We start from the raw sequence: 15,715 nt of genomic DNA, 5'->3' as shown, positions 1-15,715 counted from the left end.
AGAAACAGTACAGTCAGCTCTGACAGTCTTCTTGAAATTGGTCATGTGGTAATCTAATCAGAGTCATCTTGATTGTTTTAAATACAGTTAACTTCAGTTCCAGGGTCGGTTTGTTCCCATTTCCTTGATGGCAATTCTCAGAATCTTGACAGCTTATGTCATGGCTACAGTCTGGTCATCACGTAGTTAACTTCTTCCACTTGGTGTGGGGTTCAGTATCTAAAAGACAGCTCACAGGATATGGCTCAGAATATTATCTATAGCCCTTGAGGAGGAACTAAAACTACTTGATTCTGCTTAATGACTAAACTATTATTATTTAATAATAATAAACAGTCTCCTTTAACTGTTTTCCTTTGTTTCTGCATTTTCTCACTTCTCTGATTAAACTTATTCTTTCGCTAAAGTTTTTCCACAGACAAAAGGGGGACATAGACCATAGGGTACTGCTCCGTTTCACTTGGATTGCAGACGGCCACCCTCATGCTGACTCTGCACATGGTCATCCCTCTGTGCAGGTTGCCCTGGTCTCTCTGTGTGTTCTGATCTCCACTTCTTATAAGGACACCAGGGTGATTGAATTAAGGTTCACCCTAATGACCGCATGTTAAATTAATTACCTCTTTAAAGGCACTTCCTCCAAATACAGTCACATTCTAAGGCACTGGTAATTAGGACATCAGCTTAGGAATTTTGAATGAAAACAGTTCAGTGCATAATAGTACCCAAATAGGACTTCCCTGGTGGCGCAGTGGTTAAGAACCCACCTGCCCATGCAGGGGACACGGTTTCGAGCCCTGGTCCAGGAGGTTTCCACATGCCGTGGAGCAACTAAGCTTGTGTGCCACAACTACTGAGCCTGTGTGCCACAACTACTGAGCCTGTGTGCCACAACTACTGAAGCCCGCACACCTAGAGCCCATGCTCCGCAACAAGAGAAGCCACCCCAATGAGAAGCGTAGCCCCCGCTTGCCACAACTAGAGAAAAGCCTGCACACAACAACGAAGACCCAATGCAGTCAAAAATAAATTAATTTTAAAAATAAAAATAAATAAAACATAAATAAAATAAAATTCTTTTAAAAAAATAGTACCCAAATATGTGTAATATACCCTTCTGTATCTATTCCCTCTTCTTAATCATGTGAGAAACATGCTTAAGAAGAGGAACCTTATGCTTCTTGACTATAGTTTTGTTTTCTTTTATATTCCATTATTTACACTACTATTAGATCTGGAACATTTCCTTAAAGAGAAAAATTACCTAAAATTTACATGTCATTAAAAGACATATGGAAAACAAGACATTCTGTAATTAACAGATGAATTACATCCATTATTCAAATTTCTGATAGTTACAAATGTTCAGTTTGTGTAGGTGATGCTTAGTACCAGGCAAAGACTAGGAAAGAGAAAAACTGAAACATTTTTGTCCTCCCAAGTTCATTTCTTTTTTTTTTCTATTTTTTTCCTTGTTTTCCCCCAGAAGCTGGAACTAGTTTATTTCTAATTCTAGTAATAACAATGGTGTGATCGACTGATTTGTGCCTTTAAATATTTATTAACTGTTATATTGTAGGTACTGGTATGAAGTTTTGTACAAAATGAAGGCTGACATTTCATAGAGTGTACATTCTGTTGGGAGAAAGAAAATAAAATAACATATAAACAAATGGTAAAACTAGATTTTGAGATAAGTGCCAATAAAAAAAGTAAAGACTAATTAGGAAAACTATTTTAACATAATGGAAATAATACTTAACCATCTAGCACAATTCCACATGTGCATCTGTTCACATCATCTATGGTATTACCTCTCCAATACAACTTGTTTGGGGAAGAAAAAAACGTTAGTTTGACCTTGGAAAGGATCAGTTTAATGTGTCTGAGAAACACCCCACTAATTACTTCCACTTGGCAGTGGCATGTGTTGGTCTGGTGTTCTGTCTTAATGGCAATAGTGGTAGAGAGAATTGGATTTTTATAGCGAAGCAGGTCAGAAAGACAAGATTATGCTTGGCTGAGCCTTACTAATGATGCTTCAGTTCTTGGTTTGGCCTTCACATCCTAAGGAAAGTCCTTCCCAGCACCTGACCCCCATGCATCAAAGATAAGCAACTATGGGACACAATGCGTGTTGTTACAGATCACAATCCAAACAGCCAATGGGATGGACTGTAGCCAATCCAGTTCTGTGTTGCCCACTTCTCCCCTCAGAATTAAAGGCTTATTTTTCCAAGCATATGGAGTGCAGCCATTTGACTGCCCTGAGCCTTCTCTTTGAGAAGTGCCCTCAGCTAAAGGAAGCTGCCTCACCCAAGGTCACACTACTCAGATCTCTTGCTGTGGGAGCATAACTGACCACCATCTGTATCCACCACTGTGTTTGCTCTGAGGTTGCTCCTGCTTCTAGCCACCGACTGAGCTCAGCTGCGTACCACTGCCCACTGCCAGGGTCATACAATGACATTGATCACCAGGGTCAATTACCCCTGCCTGGAGGGTGACTCCTGTTATTGACATGTAGAACCTGAAATGTCAGGCAGTAGCATAGCTTGAAGTTCAAAGGGACTTTTGCCATGTCTCTGGAAGTACTCTTTTTAGGTGTCAAGGCCTCCAAACCTGCAGAGGCCAGAAGTGTGGAGACCTGGAGCACAAACTCCCCCATAGCAACTGGGAGTGACGTTACAAGGCTTCACTTCTGCTTCCAACCCTTGATTTCTGGAACCATGTCCTATAAACTGGACATACAGCATATTATGATTGTCATTTTAGAGTGTATAATGCATCCTGTGAATTACATGCCCAGAAATTCCTGTGTATTCAAATGCCTGCACAAAATATCATCATTCAATTTGAAATTAAATGTGTTCCTGTAACTTCCATTGAATCTTAGGTTTAACCCTCTCATATTAGATACTTCCTTTAGGCTGAAAGAGACTTCATCTCTGTCCTCCCCTTCCTTGACAAACTTTACAGGTCATTTATTTTTGCCACATGTGTTTCCTCAATACTCACTCTTCAACCCAATCGACCTGGACAATTACTGCCCCTTCTCCTCTATTTAGAGGTAATAAACAGAGCCCTCCCTGATATCTACAAAGGCTTCCATGTAGGCTTCTTGTAGAAATTAAACATTCCTTAGGGGATATCTTGTCAAGTGTAAGTCAAACCAAAGAAAGAATTTCTCCTTGGAGAATATACATGCTTCCCCCCACTGTTGCCTACCTATACACAAGGTTGGCTGAAAATTTTCCATTCTCTTATCTTTGTACCTCAAGGGACTTGAGATGTTGGGAGAGAGAAGAATCACTAGGACAATTTATTTAATGAGGAGCTCTGAGAGTTCAACCATTGAGATGATAATAACATGTCCCTGTTGTCCCTTTCCTATAATTCTCTGCTCCCAGGCTCAGTGAAAACCCACATGGGTTTCCCAGAGACAGACTGCCGAAAACAAAAAGCTTCACTGATGACCATCAGAGACCATGTCCCAGTAAAGCCTGGTGGAGTAAGAAGGAAAACAGGAGTGAAGGTGGGTACTGGGCTTTACCTCTAGAATAGTGAGACTGGGACAATCTCATAGTTATTTAGTCTATGACGGGAAGTCTGTAGTTTTAAGATACTTTAGTTTCTACTGAACCCAGTCCTGTTTCTTTCTCTCATTTTTTTGGAATCTAGACCCTCTCCCCAGTGAGTTATTTTCCAGAGATTCTCCACCTCTTCTCTGATCTTTCCCACAATTCTAGGGTCCTATTAGATTTCCTGTGTCCAATCACTTATTCATTAACTACTCACTGGTGATTTGTTATGCATGAGGTATTGTGTATTTTGTTCCTCATGTGATTGGATTTTTCTTTTAGATTCCCTATTTCTGCTGGCAAATTAGAGTTTCTGACAGGACCCGATATCTCTGTATTGATGTTGTTGTTTCACCTTATCCACCTTGTTGTGTCCACAATATCAACTACAAACAATGTAATTATTACTGACCTTTGGTACTCAGGCTTATTTCATTTGCTCATTTTACCATCTGTTTAAATCGTTAAGAGAATATCAAGTGATTGAACTTGGAGTAGACTGCCTTGTCTTCTTCATGAATTTAATGCAAATATTTAGTGCTTTAATGTAGAATAGCCTTTTGGCTGCAGTTTTAAAATACCTATTCTTTACTGGGTTAAGAAATTGTCCGTTGCGATGAAGAGTAGCCCCCGCTCGCCGCAACTAGAGAAAGCCCTCTCACAGAAACAAAGACCCAACACAGCCAAAAATAAATAAATAAATAATTTTTTTTAAAAAAAGAAAGAAATTGTCCTTAGCTTCCTTATTTAGCAAGGGGCTCTGTCCTGGCTGCTAACCACAGTAATGGCTGTTGTCACATTTTCTCAAAAGCATTTTCTACTGTAATTATGGTTATGATTCCTCTTCACTGGCCTATTTTTGAGATGAATTATGTTAGCAAACATCCTATATCTAACCAGATATCCATTCCTAGAGTAGGAATTACTTGTTCATGATATATTATTCTTTTAAACTATATATGAATGCAAGTTAATTGTACTATTCTAATTTGTGTCTATATTCAGGCATATGATGGGCTTAGAGGGTTCTGTTTTTGTGTTACAGTTGATACTTTTGGTCTCATTCTTTATTACATATCTAACATTTGCATGTTTTGAGCACCTACTATGTTCCAGGCACCATGTAAATCCCTGGAAAGACAATGATGAGCAAAAATGGTCATGATCTCTGACCCACAAATAAATATAAAATTACCAACATGAGAGGCACATCAAGAACAGTACAGGATGTTCGACTTGTGGGCCTCACACTCTGTCCTCCTACCCTCATTCTGTTCTCCATCTCACTGGCCTCTCACATCCCTTGCATTACCAAGCTCACCAACCCCAGGGCTACCGTGAATTCTGTTCTCTCAGCCCAAAATGTTTGTCCTTTCCTTATTTTCTCTGATTAACAATTACCCACCCTTCCTCTCATAGCTCAATATTCTTATTTCAGAGAGGATTCTTCTATCCACCGTCCCAGACTAAATTGATCCCCAGTTACTTTTTTCTCTTAATTAAATGCATTCTCAGCAGCTGCTCACCTAAGCCTGCCTGCTTCCCCTCCTGAGAGTGTTCTATCGCTCAATAAATCCTGCTTTGTTTATGTAAAAAAAATATAAATTGCATTCTGTAGGCATAATAACGCTGAGCTTTTTTCTATCATGGAGAATGTAAACATTTATAATTATCTTAAATTTGCCTTTCATTTTTTAAAGAATGATTTGTTAGATTTTTTATAGAAGCTTTGAGTATTTTAAATCAAATCTACTAGTCTTTTTTTTTTACGCTTCACTGTGCTGATTTTTAATACAACACACTCTGACACTTCCATTGCATTTTATTTTATGGTTTTGGGATTTTCTTTACCCTTCTTATGTGTGTAGTCCACACGGATTTCCATCTTCTTGGCAGAATCCACCTGGCAGGCAGTATCTGAAAGAGGAAGTCATAGGGATCATCATTAACTAGAAGTGCTGCATTGCAGTCCAAAGAGATAACAGACTGGCTGCCCCTGTTTAAGGGGAATAATGATTAATGATAGTCACTAAAGACAGATTTATTGTTTTGTTAAGAAGCTCACATTTATCATGTGTCTGCTGTATGTCACAAGAACCACACTAGAAAAATTACATGCATCATCTCATTTAATTCACTCATCAGTCTTACAATGCTGGGAATATTTATTACTCCCATTGTAGAGGTGAGGTATCTGCAGCTAAGAGAGATTAGGTCACACAGACCTTAAGGTGGTGGACCAAAATCCTCTTCTAGGAATTCTGAGTCAAGATCCCATTATCTGAATGGCATCTTTTTATCATACTTTGGGAGAGTTATGTATCAAAAATAACTGTCATAAAATTAATAGATTAGTAATAATAATAGCTATCATTTACTGGGATCCTATTGTGCACAAAGGCATTTTCAATTCTCACAAAGAAGGTTATAGCAGTAACTACACTTTGTTGCTGTTGTTGTTGTTTTTGGTTTTATAGATTTTCAAAGGGCAAAAACACTTAAGACAATTTAAATACAAGTCTAAACAGAATTACTCTGTCAAAGTCAGCTATGATGCAGAGATGCGTTCTCACTTCCAGACACTTCCCAGCATCTTCTGAGTCTTCTCTCGGTGAAGAAAAGGGGTCTGATTTTTTATTCATATACATCCTTCTTATCTGCAATGTAATCTACAATTTCTTGTGGGCATATTAACTTCTCCGCATCTATATCAGGAACTTCAACCCAAATTCGTCTTCCATGGCCATGATAATCTCCACTTGGTCCAAACTGTCTAAGACCAGGTCTTTCATAAAATGGGAATTTACTGAGAGCTGTTCTGGGTCAGTCTTGTCATAGAGTTTCAAGACGTAAAGAACATGGTCCTTAATTCCCTCTAATGTCGAAGGGGGAGAGTCACTATACTGGCGGCACAGCTGTGTAACTCCACCTGGAACCTGTGCGAGCACCGAGCACCGAGCACTGCGGCCAGCTGCGGAGCCCCAGGCCTCGTCCGGGCCCCCACGGGGAACACAGGGTGTGCTGAGCGGCTGGGCCGCAGCCAGTGTGGGGAGCCTGGGCACAAAGGCCGCCGGCAGTTGGCGGACACAGGTGCAAAGGACACGAGCCGCCATGGTTACACCGACCCAGGATGCACTGCTACGTTTTTAAAAATTAAAAAGAAATAATAATAAGGCACTTAAGGCATTTGAGAGATAACTATCAGAACAACAAGGGGCATCAGATCATAGAATTAAGTTTGTCTGAGTTGGGAATCCCCGTCTAAATAACTATTATTGAACTATTTGAAAGAAGGAAATACGGAGATCAAAAAGATATTAAATGTCTTCATTTATTTTGCAAGTGTCATATCATAGAAGAAATCGGTTTATGTCCATAGCTTCATATAGAATTAGAACCAATGAGTAAACAATAAGGTCCTATTGCATACCACGGGAACTATATTGAATATCCTGAGATAAATAATGGAAAAGAATATAAAAAAGAATGTATGTGTGTGTATAACTGATTCACTTTGCTGAACAGCAGAAATTAACACAGCATTGTATATCAACTATACTCCAATAACAAAAAAAGTTAGAACCAATGAGTAGGAGATAAAAATATTTTTTCTGGACTTCCCTGGTGGAGCAGTGGTTGGGAGTCTGCCTGCCAATGCAGGGGACACGGGTTCGTGCCCCGGTCCGGGAAGATCCCACATGCCGTGGAGTGGCTGGGCCCGTGAGCCATGGCTGCTGAGCCCGTGCATCCGGAGCCTGTGCTCCACAACGGGAGAGGCCACAACAGTGAGAGGCCCGTGTACCGCAAAAAAAAAAAAAAAAAATCTGCTAAATTTTAAAACCACTAAATAAATACATTTAAAATGGAAATGGTTTACCATTTGGCTTGAGTGAATCACTGTCACTGCAAGGACTAATAGAGGGTGAAGGATATCGACCTAAAGGTGGAATCATAAGTGGTGACTAGCTGAGGTGCCATCTGGCTGTTCACTGAATGTTGCTTTTGCCTCCTTCCCCAGCAAACGCACCAGCGACATGGGAGCAGGAAACCACACAGGAGTATCACAGTTCCTCCTCCTGGGCCTCTCAGATGATCCTGACCTGCAGCCCCTCCTCTTTGGAGTGTTCCTGTCCATGTACCTGGTCGCTGTGCTGGGGAACCTGCTCATCATCCTGGCCGTCAGCTCAGACCCCCACCTCCACACCCCCATGTACTTCTTCCTCGCCAACCTGTCCTTGGTGGACATCTGTTTCGTCTCCACCACTGTCCCAAGGATGCTGGTGAACATCCAGACACAGAGCAAAAGCATCTCCTACATAGGGTGCCTCACTCAGGTGTATTTTTTTATGATTTTTGCTGTAATGGATAGTTTTCTCCTGACTGTGATGGCCTATGACCGGTTTGTGGCCATCTGCCATCCCCTGCACTACACGGTCATCATGAACCCCCGCTTCTGTGGCCTCCTGGTTCTGATGTGTTGGCTCCTCATTTTCTGGGTTCCCCTGATTCATATTCTACTGTTGAGGCGGCTGAACTTCTGTACTGGCACTGAAACTCCACATTTCTTCTGTGAACTGGCTCAGATTCTCAAGGTGGCCTGCTCTGACACCCTCATCAATAACATCGTCTTGTTTGTGGCCACTGCCCTGCTGGGTGTGTTTCCCCTCAGTGGAATCCTCTTCTCTTACTCTCAAATTGTCTCCTCTTTAATGAGAATCTCCTCTGCAGTGGGAAAATATAAAGCATTTTCTACCTGTGGGTCTCACCTCTCTGTGGTTTCCTTGTTCTATGGGACAGGCCTGGGGATCTATCTCACTTCTGCTGTGACCCATTCTCCCCAGAGAAGCTCCATCACCTCAGTGATGTACACCGTGCTCACCCCCATGCTGAACCCCTTCATCTACAGCCTGAGGAACAAGGATGTGAAGGGGGCCCTGGAAAGGCTCCTCGGTTTAGGTACCACTTGTCTGTGAGGGGCCACTGGCCTCAGAACTACGTGGACACTGTGGGCTGCAAAAACAAATTTTGTGAATTTATATCTCCTGATTTTCTTTTCCCTTAAAAGACATGCTTCATTTCTTCCATTCTCAAAGCACCTATGACTTTGCTTTTATTTGTGTTTGTATTAGTTCCTGCTCAACACCCTCCTCAGTAATTCCTTTTGACTTTTCCTTCCTATTTGCAGCCCATACATTTCCATCTTGGGCTGGGTTTCTTACAGACATTCTGGCGATTTCCAACATTAGGTTTGAAGCACTTATACCACGTATGGCATGGTTTCCCCCAAAATTATCCTCTCAAATGTTCATGTTCTTCACGTTAATTTGTTTGTGTGTTTGCTTTTCTCTGGAAGAAATGGTATGAAAATCACACAACAGTCATAACCAAAGTGATTCGCATACCAAGGCTGTTCTTGTTTTGTGTACATTTTATGTTATCTTGACAAAATTATCAAAAGATGTTTTCTCTCATTTATCTCATTTTTCAAACAGATTGGGAATGGAATGGAGTCTACCCTGAAAACCTAACACTATGCCCACATTCCTAACTTTGCTATCCAGCATTTTCCTGAAAACTGTGAGATTTTCAGCTTCAAGAGTGGGAATCTAGTTTTGAACGTTAGTTTTTTCGCATGATTCATAGAAGTATATAGCATAGAACAATTATGAGATATTGCTTCATTCTTTGCCTTCTTCCTTCCTCCCTCCCTCCCCCTCCCTCCCTTCCTTTTCTCTTTCTTTTGTTTTGCTGGACCTTTATTTGCTATCATTGCAGTTTTAAGATACACCCCAATATCCTAAAACATCTAATAATGAATGCAATAGAATAAAACTTGTTTTCTCTTGTGGCTTACTTGGGGGGAGGGCACTCTTTGAAGGTGCCAGCAGGAGTGGTAATCACACACCTGTGGAGTGTTTTCAGAACTTAGTCCACTTTTTGAGAAGAATATTGATAGAATTGAGTCTGCAGCAAAGGGTGGAGTGGTAGAAGCTGTCAGCATTTCTCCTACATTCCCTGGGATCCCTTCACCATCTCCACTGCACAGCAGCCTGACTGCCACTGTCAGCACCAGGTAGAACCTACTTTTCCCAATGTGTGACGACAGACCTGACGGAGAATTATGCCCCACGAGGGACAGTTCTTGATGGACAGTTGTGGGGTATACCGTCTTCTTCAGCCCTTAGCTGGGATCATTCTGAAGCTTGGATTTTGTGCTATTTTCCAGAATTTCCCTACAGGATGAAAACTCTGCTCACTCGTGTGCAAGCTAACTTAAGATGAGCTTTATTGCATGTGTTTTCTGCCCTGTATCACTTCCCTTTTCTCTAACCTATGTTCCATGGTCCTTGCTTCTTCCAATAACGTGCTTCCAAATAAATCCTTGATTCGGCACCTGCTTCCAGGGAACCACAGCTGAGACACATGATGAAGACTATGAAGAATATCCAAACAATACCATGAATGGAACTAAGGACTCTGGGGGCAAAAACGACAAAAACAAACACAAAACAAATACTGGGTATATAGTAAGATCTTCAAATTACTGGAAAATCGTAATGTATTAGTAAGGAAAAACATATTCAGTGGGGCTTTAATTGAATTCGATTCCACTAAGTTTAATCCATAGTGGGGTTTGTTTAATTTATTTTTTTCTGCAGCAGGTTCTCATTAGTTATCTATTTTATGCATATTAGTGTATATACGTCAATCCCAATCTCCCAATTCATCCCACCACCGCCACCCTGCTTTCCCCCCTTGGGAAAAAGATATTCAGTGTGGCTTGAATTCAACTTGATTCCACTAAGTTTAATCCATAGTGTTTTTATTGCCTACTTCATATGAACAAAACTGGGGACCAAAGAGGTAAACACGTTGCAATTCAGAGTGGTAACCATAATAATATTGGTGTGTAATAATGCATGCTGAAAACAAAGGTGGAACTTTTCAATTCCACCTTGAGTGAGTCCAGAATAAAACTTAAAAAAATTTATTTAATAGCTTTATTGAGGGATAATTTATATATCATGAAATTCAGCCATTGAGAGCATAAGGGCAATGGTTTTGGTAAATTTTTACTTATGCAATCATCACCATAATCCAGTTTTAGAACATTTTTATCACCCTAGAAAGTTCCCCTGTGCCCATTTGCAGGTAATATCAACGGTCACCTCAGTCCTAGGCAACCACTTATTTGCTTCTGTCTCTATAAACTGGCCTTTTCTAGCTATTTTATATAAATGGAATCACACAATAGATGATCTTTTGTATCTGGCTTCTTTCACTTAGCAGAATGATTTTTCATAGTTATCCATGTGAAAAACACACATCAGTACTTTGTTCCTTATAATTGTACAATAGTATTCAAATGTATGGCTGTGCCACATTTTCCTTATCCACGGATATTTGGATATTTCCAGTTGGTCAGTAAATGTGTTCAGACACACACACCCTTCACTGATGTGCTGTATTCATCCTGTGGTGACTCTTGGCACTCTGGGTCAGAGGGTGGGTCTGGAGGCCATGTGATGACTACTCAGGACACCAGAGTCCGAGGCTAAATCTGCACCCAGGGCTCCGGAGCGCCTGGCCTCACACCTGTATGCAGAAAATTATTGCAAATGTGTTGGGTATTGGAAGCTATCCTTTCAACTGTAATTTTTTGAGATCTAAACACAAATCAGTTACATCTGATGAATATATAGTATCCAGTGAATTTTGAATACTCCATATGAAGGATTTAAATAGCTCCACTACCACTTACTATGTTGAAATGTTTTGGATATCTTGGGTTAAATAAAATTTATTAAAAATGATCTCAGGGGCTTCCCTGGTGGTGCAGTGGTTAAGAATCTACCTACCAATGTAGGGGACACGGGTTCGAGCCCTGGTCTGGGAAGATCCCACATGCCACAGAGCAACTAAGCCCGTGCACCACAACTACTGAGCCTGCGCTCTAGAGCCCGCAAGCCACAACTACTGAGCCCACGTGCCACAACTACTGAAGCCCACGCACCTAGAGCTCATGCTCCACAACAAGAGAAGCCACCACAATGAGAAGCCCACGCACCACAACGAAGAGTAGCCCCCGCTCACCACAACTAGAGAAAGCCCGCGTGCAGCAACAAAGACTCATCGCAGCCAAAAAAAAAAGAAAAGAAAAAGATCTCAGTTATTTCTTTTTGGTTTCTTGTGGTTATAGAAAAAATTTAAAGTCTATATATGGCTTACACAGTATAAACTGCTGCTGGGCATTATCAAGAGAAAAAGAATGAAATATTTTATTCAGTTGACCCAGTTGACGTTCCCTTGAAGGAGCCTGGAGAAACCTGGAGGCCTGTATCTCCTTTTAAGTTCTTCCCTCTGGCGTTCTCCTTTAATCTCTCAGCAAATAATTAAGTTATGTCCCTGTGCTAGGAACTGAGAAGACATGAGCAATGTATACAAAAAATGTATGAGGCCTAGACGATCCCATATGATAGTAGGAGGTAGATAATAAAGTAATGATTAATATATCAGTTCAAAAGTGATATGAGGGAAATGAAGGAGGCAAGAAAATAAGGAAGGTCTTACATACACACCCACAGTGGCATAAATATTCTGGGGCAGATAAAGGCAGAACAGGAAAGTAAATATGGACTATTACACCTTTAACCAAAAAAGATTAGAAATACAATGTCAAGATTTCCCTGCAAAAACCACTCTGAATAAATCTTAACTACTGTGAAAGGTTCACAGGTAATGCCAGTCCAGGCTTTGTTTTAAGCTTGATTTGGATTATCATTACAATGGTTTGATTAGCCTCAAGAAAGTGTCATCAAGAAAGTGTCATGCACCCTGATGGCCATACATGATGTAACCCAAGCTTGCTCGAACATGAGAACTGTGTAACTTTTTATCTGAGGCTGAAATGAGGTTTGTATTAGACAGAGTTCTAGGAAGGCAAGATGGGCAACATACTCGGGTTAACAAGTTCTGGCTAGCTGACACCTTGCATGACGTGGGGTGCGGGAAGCTTAAGACTGGGGAGGGTGCAGAGGTTAGGCATACCTGCTGGTAAATGCATCAGACCTGGTAATGCAGTAGCTGGGTTCACTGGTGGCACATAAATGAGGGACTGGTTAGTTCTGGTGGCAATAATGGTGCGGTTGGTACACCTGTACCAAGGATGTTACTGACAGCTGGTAGAATTGAGCCAATATAAAGTCCAGACAGATCCTGTTCAATTTCTGTAATTCCCAGTGGTGACAAAGATGGGGGAGCAACTGAAGACAGCTGAACCTCCATAAACCCATCTTTAAGAGGAATAATAGGTGTACTGGTCATTTGTCTGTCTCTGCACCTGAAGCCCACCTTCAGGAACTGCCAGTCATGGCATCAAGCAGCGCACATTATCAGGAGCAGCCAGAGTCACATGAGTTTTTCACTTTTCAAGCACTTGGATGGGATGACAAACCCAGAGGGAGGCCATGTCACCAACAGCAGAGGTTGCTTGACCCAGACACATAATATGATTGTTACCCATGGGTTTGGAGCTGGATATAGGGGTGAAAGAGAACATTCATTGCTTTTACCCTCTTCCTGCAATGCCTGAGGTTGAATGCCTTCCAAGGTGTCAGGGTGTTGTTTTCCCGCAAAGGTCAGAAAATTGGGGTGTCTCACATCGATAGATGAAATCTCACTTTTACTCCATTCATCCCATGCTTAATCCTGACCCTGAAAGGATCAGGACTGTGAGAGGACAAGGCCATCTTTACAAATTTACAGAGATGTAATATATTCTCCACTTCAGCCTTTGGGACTTGACGAGCACCATACACAGCCAAGCAGTCCCTGTCTTTGCAACGTCTTAACCAGGTCCACCCAACAAGGAGAAACCAGGGGGTCCAAAGAGGATTAACTGTGAATCCTGTAGGCCCACTTTTGGCCAGGCTGTGGCCTGGAAGATGTAGCAATTAGACTGGCCTGGCCTGACGATGAGGAGAAAGAAAGACGTACCACTGCCCAGGAAAGGTCAGGGCCAGGTGACAAATTTCAAAATAGATCTTTGGGACCAACCGGAACACTATCCTTTTACAGAAATCCTAAGATTTCAGACTCGGGGTAGCATTTCCCATATTTCCCACATTTCATTTCTCTTAATTGTGAATCACCCCATGTCCAATGGATGAATAACATTCCTTTTTTTTTCTCTTTTTCTTTTGGCCACACTGCATGGGTTGCAGGATCTTAGTTCCCTGACCAGGGATCACATCCGGGCCCCGGCAATGAAAGTGCTGAGTCCTAACCACTGAACTGCCAGGGAATTCCTGATGAGTAACATTCTAATGGGAAAAAAATGATGACTCTGCAATATTTTTACATCCATAATGTTCTTCTCCATAGTGTGATCTCAAGTCAACATCAAAGTACTCAGGAGAAGTACAGTTTTCCACAAGTATTACCTTAGTAGCATTCCTCTGCATTGCAAGATCTCCCATATTTAAGGAATATATATTTCCCTGAGGAAACAGTAAAGTGCTTACCATGTTTCGCAGTAGTATGGATTCACTGTGAGCCCTAACAGGCTGGGTTGTGAGATGGATGACTTTCCCACATTCCTTATGCTTGAAGGCCATCTCTCCAGTGTGCTCTTTTCAGGTCAAGTTAATCAGGACTACTGAGGGCTTTCCTACATGCCTGACATCGATAGGACAAGGTGATTTCTTTCAAGACAAAAGGAATAGAGAGAATTAAAGGCTTTCCCACATATTATTCATTTATAGGATTTTTCTAGAGAATAAGTTTTTCATGTATTTAAAAGGAATTGGAATAACTGAAGTCTTTCTCATGTTGTTTACATCCTTAGGTTTTCTCCATTGTGAGTTTGTACATGTCTAGAAAGGCGTGCATTCCAAATGAAGGCTTTCCCACATTCCTCCTATTTGTAGGGTTTTATTCCAGTGTGAATGTGAATGTGAATTTTAAGGTCGGAGGAACTTCTAAAGGATTTTCCACATTCTTCACATGGGAAAGGCTTCTCTCCACTATGAGATTTTGCATGTTTCCTAAGTTGACTAGAACTAATGAAGGCCTTCTCACATTCCCTGCATTTATATGGTGTTGCTGCAGTGTGAAGAAGAATGTATTTTTTAAAGTATGAGGAATATCTATAGGATTTTCCACATTCCTTACATATAAAAAAGGGCTCCTCTCCAGTATGAGACTTCATATGCAAAGTTGAGAAGCTCTAATAAAGGCTTTCCCACATTCCTTACACATAAAGGGCCTCTCTCCAGTATGAGATTTTATTTGCCTCATAAGCCAATAAGCACTAACAAACTCTTTCCCATGTTCTTTACATTTATAGGGTTTCTCTCCAGTGTGGGTTCCCATGTGAATTTTAATGGATGTATGATATTTACAGACTTTCCCACACTGCTTTCACCCATAACCTTTTTTTGTGGTGTGATTGTGTACACGTATACCACAGCTTGTGGAGTGAACAGAAGCTCTCCCATGTTCCTTCTGTTCACAGGGTTTTTCCCCATTCTGAGTTACCACTTGTGCCTGAAGGGAAGGATGATTCACACAGGCTTCCTCACCATCACTGCATTCCAAGGCTTTCTCTCCAATGCTGGTTTTCCCATCCACAATATCTGGAGTCAGGATGATGGCTTTTCCACACTGATTAAACACAGAATACTTTTCAACAGTAGAGGTTTTCTTCTGTGGAGTAAGGAAGCTTTTTCCATACTAATCATGCTCATTAAGTGTTGCCTCCATTTTGAGTTCTCCAGTGTTCACTGAAGTCTTTCCCATGTTGCTCACAGTTACAGAGTTTCCATCCATTGTGGATTCTTGCCTGTGGATGGATAGATGAATGATGATGCAAAGATTGTTCAGATTCATTACTTGATCCTACTCATGTCAAAATTGAAACATCATTACGACAATGATGATGACTTTTACCATTTCTATTACATTCATACACCTCTGCCCTGTTATTTCTTTCAAGTTAAATGATGGGATCCTTATGCCAGAATGATGTTCCATCTACTCCAACCTTCAAATAATCCTGTACAGCTTCATGGACTGTTGTAAAATCTCAATGCCTAGTTATATATGTGGAAAGTGGGACTTCCAGGAACTCTGAA

The 15,715-nt window shown here is 41.1% G+C and overlaps 2 protein-coding genes across 2 annotated transcripts; one reads left to right on the top strand and one right to left on the bottom strand.

Annotated features, from left to right (window-relative positions):
* Nucleotides 1-6,221: 6,221 nt before the first annotated feature.
* LOC132485714 (acyl carrier protein, mitochondrial-like) lies at nt 6,222-6,694 on the bottom strand. Its single transcript, XM_060092300.1, has one exon. The coding sequence runs from the start codon at nt 6,692-6,694 to the stop codon at nt 6,287-6,289; it is 408 nt and encodes a 135-aa protein (XP_059948283.1). The 3' UTR covers nt 6,222-6,286.
* Nucleotides 6,695-7,615: 921 nt separating this feature from the next.
* Nucleotides 7,616-8,554, top strand: LOC132485713 (olfactory receptor 7D4-like). Its single transcript, XM_060092299.1, has one exon. The coding sequence runs from the start codon at nt 7,616-7,618 to the stop codon at nt 8,552-8,554; it is 939 nt and encodes a 312-aa protein (XP_059948282.1).
* Nucleotides 8,555-15,715: the final 7,161 nt, after the last annotated feature.

Source organism: Mesoplodon densirostris, chromosome 3, assembly GCF_025265405.1.
Source record: "Mesoplodon densirostris isolate mMesDen1 chromosome 3, mMesDen1 primary haplotype, whole genome shotgun sequence".
NCBI lineage: Eukaryota > Metazoa > Chordata > Mammalia > Artiodactyla > Ziphiidae > Mesoplodon > Mesoplodon densirostris.
This window is presented reverse-complemented; position numbering and strand designations above follow the sequence as displayed.